General features: G+C 38.8%; 2 protein-coding genes across 3 annotated transcripts in view; both read left to right on the top strand.

Moving 5' to 3' along the window:
* The window catches only part of LOC109815866 (receptor-like protein 4), a 43,554-nt gene that overhangs the window by 7,687 nt on the left and 15,342 nt on the right, over window positions 1-20,525 (top strand). Inside the window, exon 7 of one of the 2 annotated variants that reach the window (XM_083066125.1) lies at window positions 11,506-11,661. The exons of the other annotated variant lie outside the window; for it this stretch is intronic. Coding sequence (XP_082922251.1) covers window positions 11,506-11,614 — 109 coding nt within the window. The 3' untranslated portion in view covers window positions 11,615-11,661. The remainder of the gene's footprint in view (window positions 1-11,505; window positions 11,662-20,525) is intronic. 2 annotated transcript variants of the gene reach the window in all.
* Window positions 3-3,502, top strand: LOC145952978 (uncharacterized). Its single transcript, XM_083066126.1, has one exon. It carries the CDS (start codon window positions 1,880-1,882, stop codon window positions 3,500-3,502), a length of 1,623 nt encoding a protein of 540 aa, XP_082922252.1. The 5' UTR covers window positions 3-1,879.

The following is a 20,525-nucleotide window of genomic DNA, read 5'->3' as shown; positions in this document are numbered from 1 at the left end:
ACACAAGTAAGGATTAGAAAATAGAAACTATTAAATGAAAATCATAAACATTTTGTTGTGATTCAGGAATTGTGTGTATTGTTGTACACATACCAATCTTATTTATAGAGTGAATACAATAAATGATAGAGATACTAATCTCTAATATTATGGAAACTAATCTAATCATATCCCTAATTGATAGTGAGGATAATAACCATAATATATGTATCCACAATATCTGTAATATATTCACAATATCTGTAACACTCCCTCTCAAGCTGGAGCATATATATCATATGCACCAAGCTTGTTACAAATGTAATCAATCCGAGGTTCTTTAAGCGATTTTGTGAACACATCTGCTAACTGGTCATCGGAGGCGGTTGGAGGCGGCGATCGGAGGCGACGACCGGAAGCGGCGGTCGAAGGCGACGACCAGAGGCAGTGGCCGGAGGCGACTATCGAAGGCGGCGGTCGGAGTGGGCGACCGGAAGCGGCGGTCGGAGACGGCTATCGAAAGCGGCGGTCGAAGTCGGCGAACGAAGGCGGCGGTCGGAGTCAGTGACCGGAGGCGACGACCGGAAGTGGCGGTCGAAGTTGGCGACCGGATGCGGCGGTCGGAGGCGGCGACGACCGGAAGTGGCGGTCGAAGTTGGCGACCGGAAGCGACCACTGGAAGCAGCGATTAGAAGGTAGCAACCGAAGGCGGCGGTCGGCAGTGCGACAATCGGAGGCGGCAGCCGCCTACACAGCTGCCAGCGGCGGCAGCCGCCTACACAGCTGCCAGCGGCGGCCGAAGGTGGCAACGAGGGCCTTAGCAAGAAGAGAGAAAAAATATATTCTAAAAGAAAAGAACCTAAGCTTTAGATACCATGTTGTGATTCAGGAATTGTGTGTATTGTTGTACACATACCAATCTTATTTATAGAGTGAATACAATAAATGATAGAGATACTAATCTCTAATATTATAGAAACTAATCTAATCATATCCCTAATTGATAGTGAAGATAATAACCATAATATATGTATCCACAATATCTGTAATATATTCACAATATCTGTAACACATTTAATACTTTGTTCCTTAATTTGATAAGGTTATCAGTAAATGCTATTATTATTTCTTACAGGCCCACAATAATAAAACCCTTGTATTTATTGCGATTGTCCTTTTCTTAAATGCTTACATGAAAGTGGTGAAATCAATTAGGTGCTATAATCTGATAGAGCTGATTCTTTCCTCATAACACCAAAACCAACATAGATTAGCTCCTTACGTAATGGAAAATGCAGAATATAAAAAAAGGTAAATCCAGAGTTGTGCTGAGCAAATGCACTGATGTTCTAGCTTAAAATTATTCCCTTTTTAATCCATTTATGCCCCTGTGCACTAATTATCCTTTCCTCTTTTATTCTCATTTCTCCCCCACTGAATTCTTGGATAAAGATTGTGATAGACTTCAACCGAAACCTCCTATTACTAAGGTATATAGGAGGCGCCACAAAAGGGAAAATAATGATAATAGTTAGCCGAACAGAATTGAGTTATCTGTTTTATCATTATTGGTTGTCTATTTTAAATAATTTATCTATTTTTTAGGTTTATCTTTTAATAGTTTGTTTTGATTAGTTATCTATTTTCAGTTATGAGATTTATTTTAAATAGAGGATATTGTACCTCTATTGGGGGAAGATTGGGAAGAATTAGGTTTTGGGGTAGCTGGCTATTGGTGTCCCGTTGTAATTCGTCTCAAGAAGCAATATTACGATTAATAAAGTTCCGGCATTCTATTTTTATTAAATCTGAATTTCATATTCGGTTGGTACCAGTTCTATCACTGGTATCAGAGCACCGATCTGGTGCCCTGAAAAACCCACGATTCTAAAAGCTGCGCATGGTAACCACACGAGGGATGGAGCGAAGCATGGAAGAATGGGCTCAAGAGAGGGAAGAGATGAGGACTAGAATGGAACTGAATGAAGCCAGGACCAAGAAAAACGAGGAACTCCTCATGGCAATTGCTGCCAAATTAGGAGTGCAGCCAGGCGAAACAGACAACCACATAACCAGTGGGGATCACAACAACTCCAGAGATAGGGGCAACGAACTGTGGCGCAAATTGGAAATTCCAATTTTTGCGGGCGAAGATGCTTTTGGCTGGACCCAGAAATTGGAGCGCTACTTTAACCTAAAAGGTGTCACAGACGAGGAAAGAATGCAAGCAACCATGGTTGCATTGGAGGGAAGAGCCTTGAGTTGGTTCCAGTGGTGGGAAAGATGCAACCCAACACCTACTTGGGAAGGATTCAAATTGGCAGTTATCAGGCGCTTCCAACCATCCATGATTCAAAATCCTTTTGAATTGTTGTTGTCTCTCAAGCAAACAGGGACGGTGGAGGAGTTTGTAGAGGAGTTTGAGAAATACGTGGGGGCCTTGAGGGAAATTAACCAAGATTTTGCGAAGGGAATTTTTTTGAATGGATTAAAAGAAGAAATTCAAGTGGAAGTGAGATTATATGAACTCACTACCCTTTCAGCAGTTATCCAGAAAGCCATCATGGTAGAACAAAAAAATTTAGTGTTGAGCAAGAAGTCAATTAATAATTACACCAGATCGAATGGATTTTTTCGGAGTAACCCTTCAAGTAAGGTTGTTACGATTGATTCCAAAGCCTTAATTGGAAAGAAAATAGAGGATTCTTCAACAGGGAATACCATGGGCAGTATTGGAGGCAAGACGACAGGAGAAGGGTCTCGTAACAGGGGAAGAGAATTTAAATACTTAACAGGAGCAGAAATGAGAGAGAAACACGAGAAAGGGTTATGTTTCCGTTGCGATGAACCATACCATCGTGAGCATCGCTGCAAGAATAAACAGTTTCGTATGATCGTGATGTGTGAGGATGAGGAAAACGAGGAGGAGGAAGAAGACTTAACTATGCCTGAAAGTTTTAAGTCACTACAATTATCCCTTTTCTCCATGACTGGATTCACGACAGCTAAATCATGGAAAGTAGGGGGAGATTTGCAAACTCAGTCAATCATTATTCTTATCGATTGTGGAGCTTCTCACAATTTTATTTCCACAGAATTGGTGGAGAGGTTACAGTTATCAGTAGAAGACACTCCTTCTTACGTGGTGGAAGTGGGGGATGGACACAAGGTTAGATGTCGAGGAAAATGCAAGGGCCTGCTGATTCATATGCAGAATTTAGACATTATTCAAGATTTTTATTTGTTCAACCTAAAAGGAGTGGATGTTGTTTTGGGACTAGATTGGTTAGCCAGTCTAGGGGAGATAAAGGCTGACTTTGGGAGGCTGGAACTCACATTGAAGAGGGGGAACATTATGCACAAGATTACTGGAGATCCTGCTCTAATCAAGGAAGAGATGAACTTCAGTGCTATTATGCGAGTTTTGAAGGATGAAGGAGAGGGTCTACTTATTCATTATGGAAAGGAACTAGAAATTCAACAACCGAGCTTAATACCCCTGCTGCAGTTTCAAGATTGTTAGAAGACTTTGGGGAGTTATTTGAAGACCCTACCCACCTTCCTCCTAATCGTAGACATGATCACGCAATACATCTTAAGGAGGGGGCTGAAATTCCCAATCTCAGGCCATACAAATATCCTCATTATCAAAAATCTGAGATTGAAAAGTTAGTTTCAGAGATGTTAGAGGCGGGATTAATAAGGCCAAGTATCAGCCCTTATTCCAGTCCCATCATTTTAGTTAGGAAGAAAGATGGAGGGTGGAGATTTTGTGTGGATTATCGAGCCTTGAACAAAATTACCATACCCAATAAATTTCCTATCCCTATCATTGAGGAGTTACTGGATGAATTAGGTGGAGCTACTATTTTTACTAAGTTGGATCTCAAATCTGGATATCATCAAATTCGAATGAAAAAGGAGGACGTTGAGAAAACAGCCTTTAGAACTCATGAAGGGCACTATGAATTTTTAGTGATGCCTTTTGGTCTCACAAATGCTCCGTCAACCTTTCAAGCCCTCATGAATGAGATGCTTAAACCCTTCCTCAGAAAATTTGCTCTAGTATTCTTTGATGATATATTAGTATACAGTGAGACTTTATCACAACATCTTTCACATTTACACCAAGTTCTTGAGGTGTTGCAGGCTAACCTTTTGAAAGTTAACAAGAAGAAATGCACTTTTGGGCAGACTAAACTGGAATATTTGGGGCATATTGTGTCAGGAGGAGGTGTAGCAGCTGACCAAAAAAAGGTGGAAGCTATGTGTACTTGGCCTAAACCTAAGGATATTAAAAGCCTTAGGGGATTCCTTGGGTTAACGGGGTATTATAGAAGATTTGTCAAGGACTACGGGAAATTGGCAAAACCCTTAACTAACCTTCTTAAAAAGGATAAATTTCATTGGAATGAAGAGGCCGAATTAGCTTTTCAAGACCTTAAGAAAGCCATGACCGAACTGCCTTCTTTGGTTGTACCTGATTTTTCCAAGGAATTTGTAGTAGAAACGGATGCTTCAAGTAAGGGTTTAGGAGCTGTACTGATGCAAGGAGGAAAACCAATAGCCTTTTGGAGCCAAGGGTTATCCGAAAGAGCACAACTAAAGTCAGTTTATGAGAGGGAGTTAATGGCACTAGTGCAAGCAGTACAGAAATGGCGCCATTATTTGTTGGGCAGACATTTTATTATTAGAACTGATCAAAGAAGCCTGAAATTCCTTACTAATCAAAGATTATTTAGTGAAGAACAATTCAAGTGGGCTGTCAAGTTGATCGGAATGGACTTTGAAATTCAATATAAACCAAGAAGGGAAAATTCGGTGGCTGATGCATTATCCAGGAAAGCAATGTACGCTGCTTTATCCCTCCTAGCATCACGAGAAGTGGATAAATGGGACAATGAGGTACAACAAGATCCTAAACTACAACTCATTATTCAAGATTTAATGGTTGATCCTCGTTCACATGCAGATTATACCTTAATCAGGGGCAGATTACATTATCGTGGGAAATTAGTTTTACCCAAAACTAACCCCAGAATTCCCACTATTATAGCAGAGTGCCATGACACCCCTTCAGGCGGCCATTCCGGTTTCTTTCGCACATATAAACGAGTGGCTAGCTTCTTATTTTGGGAAGGTATGAGAGGAGACATTAAGAAGTATGGGCAACAATGTGATATTTGTCAACGGAATAAATATGACACTCTAGCTCCAGGGGGACTGTTACAGCCCTTGCCTATTCCTGCTCAAGTCTGGAGTGATATTTCCATGGATTTTATTGGAGGACTGCCAAGGACAAAAGGGAAAGATACTATCTTTGTTGTGGTAGATCGTTTAACTAAATATGTTCATTTTTGCTCTTTGGGCCATCCTTTCTCTGCTCAAGAAGTAGCTGCTGTTTTTGTTAAGGAGGTAGTCCGTTTACATGGTTTTCCTTCTTCAATTGTATCAGATAGAGACCAGCTCTTTCTGAGTCACTTTTGGAAGGAAATTTTCCGATTGGCAGGAACTAAGCTTAAATTTAGTACCGCTTATCATCCTCAAACAGATGGCCAAACAGAGGTTGTTAACCGCTGCCTTGAAACTTACATACGTTGCTTCTCTAGTACGAAACCGAAACAATGGCCAGATTGGTTGCCCTGGGCTGAATTTTGGTTCAATACCAATTATCATATTTCTGCCAAGATGACTCCTTTTCAGGCACTATATGGTATAGAACCTCCTTTGTTGATTAAGGCTGGAACCATCCCCTCTAAAGTTGCAGCAGTGAATCAACTTAATGAGCAACGCGATCAAATGTTACAGGAACTGAAGCAGAATTTACTTAAAGCTCAAGATCAAATGCGTTCTTATGTTAACAAACATCGGCGATTGGTGGAGTTTGAGGTTGGGGATTGGGTTTATTTGAAACTGCAACCTTACCGTCTCCGTTCATTGGCTAAGAGGCCCAATGAGAAATTAGCTTCTCGTTTTTATGGTCCTTTCCAAATTATTAGTAAAGTGGGTGCGGTTGCTTACAAATTAGAGTTACCAGCTCATTCTAAAATTCATCCAGTTTTTCATGTGTCTTTGCTGAAGAAGGCACTCCAACCGCAGCAACAACCTCAATCATTGCCTCCTATGCTAAATGAAGATCATGAGTTGGAAGTGCAACCTGAGGAAATTGTCGAGTGTCGTGAATCACACACCGGGCAGGTGGAGGTATTAGTGAAATGGCAACAACTTCCTTCGTGCAACAATACTTGGGAATTAGCTGCAGATATTCAAGATACCTTTCCTCACTTTCCCCTTGAGGACAAGGTGGTTCTTTTAGGGGGGGGGTATTGATAGACTTCAACCGAAACCTCCTATTACTAAGGTATATAGGAGGCGCCACAAAAGGGAAAATAATGATAATAGTTAGCCGAACAGAATTGAGTTATCTGTTTTATCATTATTGGTTGTCTATTTTAAATAATTTATCTATTTTTTAGGTTTATCTTTTAATAGTTTGTTTTGATTAGTTATCTATTTTCAGTTATGAGATTTATTTTAAATAGAGGATATTGTACCTCTATTGGGGGAAGATTGGGAAGAATTAGGTTTTGGGGTAGCTGGCTATTGGTGTCCCGTTGTAATTCGTCTCAAGAAGCAATATTACGATTAATAAAGTTCCGGCATTCTATTTTTATTAAATCTGAATTTCATATTCGGTTGGTACCAGTTCTATCAGATTGATATCAGAAACGAGAATTCACTGTATTTCTGTATTAAGAACTGAAAGAAGGAAATGGGAATAACTAGAGCAGTAACTCCCCAAAGCTCAGAGAATAGTCTCTAGCCCTAACTATGCTGTTACAATTTCCATAATGCCCTCCCTTCTCCATATAATCGCACCCCACTATCTCTCTCTATAACTAATTCCCTTTCTTCCCATGTCAATCTTTCGCATGAAGAGAATTAAGGGCCCTTGCTGTTTTGGGCCTATGGGTATAAACCTGAATGAGCCTTAGTTAGGGGTTATAGGACCTGCATCCGCAGGGATTAGATTCTTTACAATATCAACCCTTGGAAGATGCAATATTGACAAGGTAGAGTAGTTGTTGTGTTCTCCACAGCAAGTTTCTTAATAAATTCCAGCAAAGTCTCCAAATTTCCATGCAGGTTTCCATTCTTAGAGTTCATTGGCAGGTGAGAGAGGGTGGGAGGGAAATGGTTTACTGCATTCAGGGTTGCTCTTTCTCGCTCCTTCCTTCCTGAGTTTGCACGGGGTTTGTCAGAGATGGCTTGAGTAACTCTTACTGAATTCTCTGTAATTGTCTAGCTTCTCTTACAGTTAGGTGCCAGCTGTTAAGTATACAGCTGTTAATATCTGTTAAGAGATGGTTAGACAGGTGTCCTGAGTTTTCTCTTGCACATTTCTTAGGATCTATAAATAGATAAAACACCTTGTACTCAATCTATTTTGATATCAATGTCAATTTTAATTCTTTTCAAAGTTTCTTTAATTCTCCCCTTCTTCCTCTTTCTTTAAAGTTAGTTTATGATTTTCCCCGGTCTCTCCCACTTCAAATCCTAATAAAATGTTAAAATTTTCACAATTGTGATTGTGATTCTTGAGAGACCGATAAAGTGCATTGGAAGTATACTTGAATCTGTGCTTTGTTATGCACCTTTGTGTAGGATCAAGTCATGGTGGCAGATCCAAGACCTTGTGTGACACCTTCTACCCCACATATTAACATAGGCATTTAAAATAAGGATGGAAAAATTTTAAAAATAAACTTTACTGAATAAATGCAGTTCTCAAATCCCCTCGTTTAGAGGTATCACATAATAACACGTAACTAAAACAAGAACTAAAACAAGAACTAAAACAAATGTCTAATAAAGTGATTACACAAGGAAATTAACATGAAGTCATAAACATAAAGGAAATAAAAATGGAGATCTTAACTAAATTCCGATATCACATTCTATTAGAGCACAACCCTAACACAAGGTCTAAGTCTCATCATCCACATGATAATCCTTTCTTGCAAACATACACAAGAACACTAGCAAAAGAAAGGGGAGTGAGAAGCATCTTCTTTTGGCTATTAGGACTGGTGTAGCCAGATAACCAAACACAAAACAACAATACTTAGTCATTGAATCAAATAGTTCAATAGACAAATTACACATAAATGCATGCAATGCAATAAACACAAGCTTCGCTGTATGGTATGCATGTGGCGCCAGTAAAACATTTTGACCTTGTACAATTGCCTAAAGGCACACAAGAGCAGCTTAGGAGAATATGTAGAGTCAAGCCATCACAACATTCCACTCCACTTGGAGGAGATATACCAGGGTGCGTCAAGGTAGCTGTATCATGTAAGTTTCACCTCATGCACACAAATGGGCAAAATTGAGGCCCCCATACCCAACTGTCTCCAAGGTCATGAATTTCCAAGTATACACAAGGGAGACTTTCTCTGACAGCGTATTCCATATCGTACCTATCACAAAACATTTATGCTTAGGATGCATGTCACACAAGACTTGTTGCATATTCATATCACATGTATTCATTATCAAAAGTTCATATCACATCACATTTAAGTCATATCATTGCTAGGCAACATGCCCAAACTTTATCCTAGCTAAGCCTTTGCTTAGACTTCACATTGTGTGACCATCACAGGGCCCACACACTAGCACAAAACATTGTATCCCATAAGAGTCACATGTTCGTAGTTCAAACACAACAATGTCCACAACATCATCCAATCATAGTACTCAAACAATACATAATATAAAATGTCTTCAAAACAAAGTGCTAAAGCTCTAAGTAACTAAAAAAGTAAACATTATAGTTTAATCTTCTTCCTCATCAAGATTAAAGTCTTCCTCTCCCTCAAATTCATCACCTCTACTAACATTAGAATTATATTCTTCTTCTTCCTCTACTTCATTATCATCCTTGTTTTCCACTACTTCCATCACTTCTTTTCCTTTATCTTTCTTGGATGTAGATGCAATTGTTGATGTCTTGTTCACTTGTGTTTGTCACCTAGTGTATTTCAAAGGTTCACCAACACTACTTGACTGGGCAACATCTCTCCAAGTCAAAACATCATCATCAAACACCAAGTCATCATCAAAACCATCCTCATCATTCTCTTCTCCCAACATCCATTCATTGTTATCATCAACTTCATTTAAAGCAATTGGATCAATTGCATCTTGACACTCGAAGCATTCTTGAAGAGCTTGATTATATTTAATAAAACGAGGAGGAGGAAGAAGACTTAACTATACCTGAAAGTTTCAAGTCACTACAATTATCCCTTTTCTCCATGAATGGATTCACGACAGCTAAATCATGGAAGGTGGGGGGAGATTTGCAAACTCAGTCAATCATTATTCTTATCGATTATGGAGCTTCTCACAATTTTATTTCCACAGAATTGGTGGAGAGGTTACAGTTATCAGTAGAAGACACTCCTTACGTGGTGGAAGTGGGGGATGGACACAAGATTAGATGTCGAGGAAAGTGCAAAGGACTGTTGATTCATATGCAGAATTTAGACATTATTCAAGATTTTTATTTGTTCAACCTAAGAGGAGTGGATGTGGTTTTGGGACTAGATTGGTTAGCCAGTCTAGGGGAGATAAAGGCTGACTTCGGGAGGCTGGAACTCACATTGAAGAGAGGGGACATTATGCACAAGATTATTGGAGATCCTGCTTTAACCAAGGAAGAGATGAACTTTAGTGCTATTATGCGAGTTTTGAAGGATGAAGGAGAGTGTCTACTTATTCATTATGGAAAGGAACTAGAAATTCCAACAACCGAGCTTAATACTCCTGCTGCAGTTTCAAGGTTGTTAGAGGACTTTGGGGAGTTATTTGAAGACCCTACCCACCTTCCTCCTAATCGTAGACATGATCACGCAATACATCTTAAGGAGGGGGATGAAATTCCCAATCTCAGGCCATACAAATATCCTCATTATCAAAAATCTGAGATTGAAAAGTTAGTTTCGGAGATGTTAGAAGCGGGATTAATAAGGCCAAGTATCAGCCCTTATTCCAGTCCCATCATTTTAGTTAGGAAGAAAGATGGAGGGTGGAGATTTTGTGTGGATTATCGAGCCTTGAACAAGATTACCATACCTAATAAATTTCCTATCCTTATCATTGAGGAGTTACTGGATGAATTAGGTGGAGCTACTATTTTTACTAAGTTGGATCTTGTTAAGATAATTCTATAAGATATAGTTTAGATATACTAGTTTATCTTCTCCTATTTTCTAGTTTAGTTTCCTTAATCAGTTTTATCTAAATCCCTAAACTTTAGGGATTGATTATGTTTTATGCCTATTTATTTTATTGTACCTATTCAGATTCAATAATATAAGAAATTAGTCATATTCAAGTTGGTACCATAGCACTCTAGTCCAGGAACCCTAATCCAGCTGCCAACACTAGGGTTTTTGACTTTTGTCGGCGGTTGCCGGAGTTGACACTGCTTGTACATTCAAAGGTCGCCGATCGGTCTCTCCGTCGCGAGCCACCACCAGCCGCTGTCTCACGCGCCCTCACGCGCGGTTCTTGTTGAGGAAGCTCGCCGACGCGTGGGGTTCACGCGCCGCCCTCCAGGCCTCCGTTTGCGATGCGGTTCACTCTGTTGGACTCGTCGACCCTCCCTCTTCTCGTTTTGACCCTTTTCAGGTTGTGGGTCACACTCTAGGTGGTCACACTCTAGGTGGTCTGTTGGTGGTTGTTTGGTTGCTGCCTCGGAGTTCCGTGGTTGTTTGGTTGCTGCCTCGGAGTTCCGTGGTTGTTTGGTTGCTGCCTCGAAGTTCCGTGGTCGTTTGGTGGCTGTCTCGGAGCTTCGTGGTCGTTTGGTTGCTGTTTCGGAGTTCCGTGATCATTTGGTTGTTGTCTCGGAGTTTCGTGGTCGTTTGGTTGCTGACTCGGAGTTTTGTGGTTGATTGGTTGCTACCTCGGTGTTTCATGGTTGATTGTTAGCTGTTTTTGTGGTTTTTTGATTGAGTTTTTCTTTTGTTGTTTTTCTCCTTTTTTCTCTTCATGGCTCAATCTCCAACTTCGGCTCTAGAGCTCAAGATTGAATCTGAGGGCAATCATCCAATCTCATTATCTATCGATGATTACAAAGAGTATCTTCAATTGAAGGCAGCGCAACAAGCCTCTTCCTCTGTCACTGTTGCTCACACTAGTAATTCTACCGTCTGTCTCTCTCACTCTACGTCTATTAGACCTTGGGTTTTGGACTCTGGTGCTTCTGATCACCTAACTGGTAATGTCTCCCTTTTCCATAGCCTATTATCACCTAAAATTCCACATCATATCACTCTTGCAGATGGGTCAAAAGTCCAAGCCACTGGTATTGGCCAAATATCACCTACCCCTTCACTGTCATTAAAATCTGTTTTACTAGTTCTTGGATGTCCTTTTAATTTGATTTCTACAAGTAAGTTGACTCGGTCACTAAATTGTGCCATAACCTTCACTTCTGATTCTTTCTTGATACAGGACCGGAGTATGGGACAGACGATTGGAGTCGGATATGAATCAAATGGTCTCTACTACCTTCAGTCTTCTACCTCTACCATATGTGCATCTGTTGAGTCTCCTAGTTTAATTCATCGTTGCCTGGGTCATCCAAGCTTGAATAAATTAAAGAAAATGGTACCTCATCTCTCACGCTTGGAATCCTTAGAGTGTGAGTCATGTCAATTAGGGAAGCATGTTAGAACTTCTTTTCCTAAGAGTATTAATAGTCGAGCTGTGTCTCCCTTTGATGTCATTCATTCTGATGTTTGGGGCCCTAGTCGAGTTCCTTCTCTTTTAGGGCATAGGTATTACGTTACCTTTATTGATGATTTTTCTAGATGTACTTGAATATTTTTAATAAAAAAATCGTTTTGAGTTATTCAATATTTTTCAAAGTTTCTATTCGGAGATCAAAACTCAATTTGGCAAAGTAATTCGGATTTTACAAAGTGACAATGCTAAAGAATATTTTTCAGATTGCTTCAAATCATTTATGACTTCTCATGGCATTCTACATCAATCTAGTTGCCCTCATACACCTCAACAAAATGGTGTAGCTGAGCGAAAACATAGACATATTGTGGACACTGCTTGTACTATTTTATTGAATGCCAATGCACCCCCAAAGTTGTGGGGAGATGCTGTACTTATTGCAGGGTATTTAATAAATCAAATGCCATCCTCTGTCTTGAATGATCAAGTACCTCATTCCCTATTATACCCATTGAATCCCATTTACTCTGTTCATCCTCGTGTCTTTGGTTGTATTTGTTTTGTCCATAATCTTTTCTCAGGATGTGCTAAGTTGTCTGCTAGGGCTATCAAATGTGTGTTCTTAGGATACTCCAGTGTTCAAAAGGGATACCGCTGTTACTCTCCTGCTACACATCGATTTTACACTAGTGCAGATGTCACTTTCTTTGAAAATACACCATATTTCTTTGCTAAAGATGTCTCCTCGGTTGACTCAGATCTCCTTTCTCAGGTATTACCTATTCCTCATTTTGATCCCGGTGTGCCTTCTACACCTACTACTTTAGAGGCACCAGAGATTCCTAGCACACCACCAGGATTTGATCGTCCTCTACACCGATTTGGGATAACCTATGAGCGTCAGTCACATACTATTGTTCCTCCCAGTACTTCTACAACTGAGTCATGTGATTCTGCCCCTGCTCCAGTCTCCTTACCTACTCCGGCCCCACCTACCTCAGTTGACTTGCCCATTGCTCTTCGTAAAGATAGTCATTCTACTTGTAATCCTCATCCTATTTATAACTTTCTTTCATATCATCGTTTGTCTCCTACTTATTATGCTTTTGTCTCCGCTATTTCCTCTATTACCATTCCCAACACAGTACAGGAGGCCTTAACCCATCCAGGATGACGACAAGCAATGATTGATGAGATGGAAGCTTTAGACTCCAACTACACTTGGGTACTTGTCCCACCTCTGCCTGGAAAATCTGTTGTTGGTTGTCGGTGGGTATTTAATGTGAAAGTGGACCCTGATGGATAGGTGGATAGATTGAAAGCTCGTCTTGTGGCTAAGGGATACATGCAAGTATATGGTTTGGATTATAGCGACACCTTCTCTCCTGTTGCGAAGATGGCCTCAATTCGTCTCTTCTTAGTTATGGCTGCTATGAGGCATTGGCCTTTGTTTCAATTAGACATCAAAAATGCCTTCTTACATGGTGATTTGGAGGAGGAGATTTATATGGATCAACCTCCTGGGTTTGTTGCTCAAGGGGGGTCTGGTCTTGTATGTAAATTACAAAAGTCCTTGTATGGCCTCAAACAATCACCTCGTGCTTGGTTTGGTCGGTTTAGCAAAGTTATACAGAAATTTGGAATGATCCGCTACGAGACAGACCACTTTGTCTTCTTTAGACGCTCATCGACACATAGATTTATCTATCTTCTTGTTTATGTAGATGATATTGTGATTACAGGTGATGATCAGGAGGGCATCAAGGCTCTGAAGCAACACTTATTTAAACACTTTCAAACTAAGGATTTAGGTCCCCTACGTTATTTCCTTGGGATTGAGGTCGCTCAGTCAAAGTCCAGAATTGCTATTTCTCAGATAAAATATGCCCTTGATATTCTAGAAGAGACCGGACTTACAGATTGTAAGCAAGTTGACACTCCCATAGATCCTAATGTAAAGCTTATGCCTAATCAGGGGGAGCCTTATCCTGACCCAGGGAGATATCGGAGATTAGTGGGAAAATTGAATTATCTCACCATGACCAGACCTGATATATCCTTTCCTGTTAGTGTTGCAAGTCAATTTCTTAACTCTCCCTGTGAGAGTCATTGGCTTGCAGTTGTTCGAATCCTTAGATACATCAAAAGATCACCAGGAAAAGGACTTGTTTACAATGAAAGAGGACATACAAACATTGTTGGATATTCAGATGCAGATTGGGTAGGTGATGCAAGTGATAGGCGGTCAACATCAGGCTATTGTGTCTTCATGGGTGGTAATCTTGTCTCATGGAAGAGTAAAAAGCAAAGTGTTGTTGCACGATCAAGTACAGAAGCAGAATATCGTGCTATGGCTAACACTACATGTGAGCTCTTGTGGCTAAAATTCTTAATTCAAGAGTTGTAGTTTTGCAAGGTTGGTCATATGGAACTAGTTTGTGATAACCAGTCAGCTTTATACCTCTCCTCTAATCCAATTTTTCATGTGAGAACAAAGCATATAAAGGTTGACTGCCATTTCATCAGAGAAAAGATCATCTTCGGTATCATCAAGACCTCCTCAGTTTGCTCCAAGGATCAACTTGCAGATATCTTTACTAAATCTTTACGAGGTCCTAGGATAACATATATATGTAGCAAGCTAGATGCATATGATATATATGCTCTAGCTTGAGGGGGAGTGTTAAGATAATTCTATAAGATATAGTTTAGATATACTAGTTTATCTTCTCTTATTTTCTAGTTAGTTTCCTTAGTCAGTTTTATCTAAATCCCTAAACTTTAGGGATTGATTATGTTTTATGCCTATTTATTTTATTGTACCTATTCAGATTCAATAATATAAGAAATTATTCATATTCAAGTGATCTCAAATCTGGATATCATCAAATTCGAATGAAGGAGGAGGATATTGAGAAAACAGCCTTTAGAACTCATGAAGGGCACTATGAATTCTTAGTGATGCCCTTTGGTCTCACAAATGCTCCGTCAACCTTTCAAGCCCTCATGAATGAGATGCTTAAACCCTTCCTCAGAAAATTTGCTCTAGTATTCTTTGATGATATATTAATATACAATGAGACTTTATCACAACATCTTTCACATTTACGCCAAGTCCTTGAGGTGTTGCAGGCTAACCTTTTGAAAATTAACAAGAAGAAATGCACTTTTGGGCAGACTAAACTGGAATATTTGGGGCATATTGTGTCTGGAGGAGGTGTAGCAGCTGACCAAAAAAAGGTGGAAGCTATGTGTACTTGGCCTAAACCTAAGGATATTAAAAGCCTTAGGAGATTCCTTGGGTTAACGTGGTATTATAGAAGATTTGTCAAGGACTATGGGAAATTGGCAAAACCCTTAACTAACCTTCTTAAAAAGGATAAATTTCATTGGAATGAAGAGGCTGAATTAGCTTTTCAAGACCGAAAGCCATGACCGAACTGCCTTCTTTGGTTGTACATGATTATTCCAAAGAATTTGTGGTAGAAACTGATGCTTCAAGTAAGGGTTTAGGAGCCGTACTGATGCAAGGAGGAAAACCAATAGCCTTTTGGAGCCAAGGGTTATCCGAAAGAGCACAACTAAAGTCAATTTATGAGAGGGAGTTAATGGCATTAGTGCAAGCAGTTCAGAAATGGCGCCATTATTTGTTGGGCAGACATTTTATTATTAGAATTGATCAAAGAAGCCAGAAATTCCTTACTGATCAAAGATTATTTAGTGAAGAACAATTCAAGTGGGCTGTCAAGTTGATCGGAATGGACTTTGAAATTCAATATAAACTAGGAAGGGAAAATTCAGTGACTGATGCATTATCCAGGAAGGGAATGTACGCTGCTTTATCCCTCCTAGCATCATTAGAAGTGGATAAATGGGACAATGAGGTACAACAAGATCCTAAATTACAACTCATTATTCAAGATTTAATGGTTGATCCTCGTTCACATGCAGATTATACTTTAATTAGGGGCAGATTACATTATCATGGGAAATTAGTTTTACCCAAAACTAACCCTAGAATTCCCACTATTATAGTCGAGTGCCATGACACCCCTTCAGGCGGCCATTCTGGTTTCTTTCGCACATATAAACGAGTGGCTAGCTTCTTATTTTGGGAAGGTATGAGAGGGGACATTAAGAAGTATGTGCAACAATGTGATATTTGTCAACGGAATAAATATGACACTCTAGCTCAGGGGGGCTGTTACAGCCCTTACCTATTCCTGCTCAAGTCTGGAGTGATATTTCCATGGATTTTATTGGAGGACTGCCAAGGACAAAAGGGAAAGATACTATCTTTGTTGTGGTAGATCGTTTGTCTAAATATGCTCATTTTTGCTCTTTGGGCCATCCTTTCTCTGCTCAAGAAGTAGCTGCTGTTTTTGTTAAGGAGATAGTCCGTTTACATGGTTTTCCTTCTTCGTTTGTATCATATAGAGACCAGCTCTTTTTGAGTCATTTTTGGAAGGAAATTTTTCGATTGGCAGGAACTAAGCTTAAATTTAGTACCGCTTATCATCCTCAAACAGATGGCCAAACAAAGGTTGTTAACCGCTGTCTTGAAACTTACCTACGTTGCTTCTCTAGTACAAAACCGAAACAATGGCCCTGGGCTGAACTTTGGTTCAATACCAATTATCATATTTCTGCCAAGATGACTCCTTTTCAGGCACTGTATGGTATAGAACCTCCTTTGTTGATTAAGGCTAGAACCATCCCTTCTAAGGTTGAAGCCGTGAATCAACTTAATGAGCAACGCGATCAAATGTTACAGGAATTGAAGCAGAATTTACTTAAAGCTCAAGATCAAATGCATTCTTATGCTAACAAACATCGGCGATTGGTGGAGTTTGAGGTTGGGGATTGGGTTTATTTGAAACTACAGCCTTACCGTCTCCGTTCATTGGCTAAGAGGCCCAATGAGAAATTAGCTTCTCGTTTTTATGGTCCTTTCCAAATTATTAGTAAAGTGGGTGCGGTTGCTTACAAATTAGAGTTACCAGCTCATTCTAAAATTCATCCAGTTTTTCATGTGTCTGCTAAAGAAAGCACTCCAACCGCAGCAACAACCTCAATCATTGCCTCCTATGCTAAATGAAGATCATGAGTTGGAAGTGAAACCTGAGGAAATCGTCGAGTGCCGTGAATCACACACTGGACAGGTGGAGGTATTAGTGAAATGGCAACAACTTCCTTCGTGCAACGATACTTGGGAATTAGCTGCAGATATTCAAGATACTTTTCCTCAATTTCCCCTTGAGGACAAGGTGGTTCTTTTAGGGGGGGTATTGATAGACTTCAACCAAAACCTCCTATTGCTAAGGTATATAGGAGGCACCACAAAAACGGAAAATAATGATAATAGTTAGCCAAACAAAATTGAGTTACCTGTTTTATCATTATTTATTTTAAAGCTTTGGTTTATCTATTTTAAATAGTTTATCTATTTTTTAGGTTTATCTTTTAATAGTTTGTTTTGATTAGTTTATCTATTTTCAGTTATTAGATTTAGTTTAAATAGAGGAGATTGTACCTCTATTGGGGATTATGATTGGGAAGAATTAGGTTTTGGATAGCTGGCTATTGGTGTCCAGTTGTAATTCGTCTCAAGAAGCAATATTATGATTAATAAAGTTCCAGCATTCTGTTGTTATTAAATTTGAATTCCATATTCGGTTGGTACTAGTTCTATCAGAAATAGAGAAGCAACTGAATTAATAAAAAATTTTAAAAAATAAGCTGCTGAATTAGAAATAGGGAAGCGGCTAAATTAGAAGCCACGAAACAAAAGAACAACGGAGAAGACAGAATAAGAAGCAGTAAAACAGATTAGCAGAATAAAAAAAATAGAATAAGGAAAGAAAAAGGAAGAAGACAAAATAAAAATAGATAAAACAAAAGAAGAAGAAGACATACGTGACAGATCAGAGGAGACGTCGGACTTGATGGACTGGAGGAGACGTCGGATGACCTCGTCAAGAGAGACTGAGAGAGGTGCTTGAAGAAGACAAATGGAGTGCATCATTCCCTAAAAAGAATTGTGTCTGAGAGGGAGGAGAGAGTGTAGGAAGTTGAGAAAAGAAGGAGAAGAGTGGTTCCGCAAAATCGCACGAGAGGGAGAAAGGAAGAATTAGGGCAAAAAAACCCTAGTGAAATGACAGACTTACCCTTAATGAAAGATCTGTCCAAGATGCGCCGCGATTCCACAATTTTTGCCGCTCTGCAATGCGACCGACACGGCTGCTCCATTCGTGACACGAATCCGAGACGCGACGTCATCATAGTTGCGGCATTGGGCCGCTCCGCTCCAGAGCGCCGCGATAGCGGCCGCTCCAACTGCGATCGACTACTATGCATCCGATAACACCTCAAATAGAATCATTATGAAATCATCTAATCATATGTTAATACCTCAACCATAGTTATTAGGAGATTAACATCAACTAAGCATTTAAATTTATAACTTAACTAGTTTCGTGCATAGTTATTAATCTTAGATAGCAGTGCGGAGCGGCCAACTCTAAAGTTGGGATAGTGGGATACCGCTATTCTAATTTATTTATATATATATATATATTATGTAATTTATAATACATAATTAATAATATATGTATAAAAATAGAAACATAACTTAATTTATACATTAAATATTTTCAATAATAAAAAATTATAGTAGTTAAACAAAATAAAAAATTAGAAAAATAAGAAAACAAAATGTTTAAGGTCTTATATTAAATTTTTTATTACTTAAAATATTATCTAAATTATATTAATTAAAAATAAAGAGAAGTTACAGTAAAAAAATAGAGAAGTAAAAATAAACTTTACCTAGGCCCATTAACCAAAAGAGAAAATAAAATTTTTGGTTCAACTTTTCCAACCCTAATATTTTTTTACTTCAACCCACTAACCCTAAACTCATTAGTCGTCGCCACCTCCCCTCTTGGAAGAAGACAGATTTGGAGATGATCTTTTGGAGAAGATAGAGCCGCTGTAGTTGGAGAAGACAGATCTAGCGCTCGTTGGCGTAGAAGATAGATCTGCATAGATTTGTTGGAGAAGAAGACAAATTTGCAGAGATCTGTCAGAGAAGAAGGTAGACTTGTGGAGATCCGTCGAAGAAGATGACAAATCTATTGGAGATCCGTCGGAAGAAGTAAGAGAAAAAATGCCGCCACCCGCGATTTGTGGCCATATCTTTAAAGCGCTCTACAACAAGTTTCTTGTAGCAACACAGAGCCACTCCACCACACCGTGATAGTAGCCAAAATTGAATACTATGGTCTTGCGACGTTATTGATATCACACATTAATTCCTTAGGCATTACTATCACCCAAACATCTTAAGTCTTTAACAATCAACTCCCAACATAACTTATTTACAATTGCTCTCTACCATAATTTCTATAAACCATTCCTAAGATCAAACACTTAAAGGGTAAAACAATTCACTATCACCTCTTGCAAACTATCTTTCCATAACAATTTTCTATGACCTTGTGTTGTCCAAATACAATATCTAGAGCCACATACATGCTATCAAGTTTGTTTACAATTTCTATGTTACCTCTAGTAAATTTTGTCATCTACCATGTTTAAAAATTACAAAACTACAACATTTCCGCCTAAAATTGATAGCTTGACATCTGCTCACTAATTTGATCATAACTTGAATTCTAGACATTTCAATGGCATTTGAAAGGTAACACCTAGGTTACAACTATCATGACAACCATGAAAGCAAATTCAGCCATCTACTCGCTTAAGTAAGACAATCATTCGCTTAAGTGAGAGTCAATTCGTTTGAGTAAGCTAAAATTCTCTTGAGCGAGCTGCTACCCAGAACTCTTTGTCATGGACTTACTTGAGCGAGCCTAAGGTCACTTGAGTGAGCCATGGCAGTCTAGAAATGATATTATAAGATTCCTCCAAATTCAATCAGTAAGATATCAAATTAAAGCCTATTATCATACAATTAAGTCATCAATTAAACATCTAATACCCAAAACATCACCAAATCACAATAATTCACTTTACTAAGCACTTTTGGGTTCTTATAGGAACTACAACCACTCACTAATTCACGATTTATGCGATTAACACGAAATCAAGCATACATATGCCTCAATCACCACAATTAATGCACATAATGGCACGAAACACAAATTCAGATTACAAGACAGAATTGAGATTTCTCCCTCATCACATACTAGAACAAAAAAAAAGATTGGGAGGCCAATCTCACTATGTAGCATACACCCACATCTTAGAATAAGACTACTCACTCCCCCTTATCTTGATGAACAATTGTAGATGAATGCAAGCATTCAGGGTGGTCGGCTTCCAGATCTTCTAGAGTTTTTTAGAGCACAGAGAAGAAACTGTAAGCATGAAAATAAGAAACATAAATAGTCTACACTCAAAACCCTAATTTATTAAAAAGAGAACTCTCTTCACTTATCTTTTTTTTTTTTTTTTTTTTTTTTTTTTTTTTTTTTTCTTTCAAATACATACTTAAATATTCCTCAAGAATAATACATTTTTTTTCCCAAAAATACACTTAATTAATTAATTAAAACACATATATTTAAATAAAACAACTCCATTATTTCTCAGAAAACTCTCCTTAAGTAATTAAAATATTTTATTAATTTATTGAGAAAACTTGGGGTGTTGCACCTGAGTCAGTGGAGACAGTTTTTTTATTATTTAAAATTAATAATATATCATATTTGTAAATGATATATGCATAGAATTGTATGGTTTAGTGGTTAAGTTTACTTTTT

The sequence above is a fragment of the Cajanus cajan genome, chromosome 11, assembly GCF_000230855.2.
Source record: "Cajanus cajan strain Asha chromosome 11, NIPB_CcT2T_4, whole genome shotgun sequence".
Lineage (NCBI taxonomy): Eukaryota > Viridiplantae > Streptophyta > Magnoliopsida > Fabales > Fabaceae > Cajanus > Cajanus cajan.
This window is presented reverse-complemented; position numbering and strand designations above follow the sequence as displayed.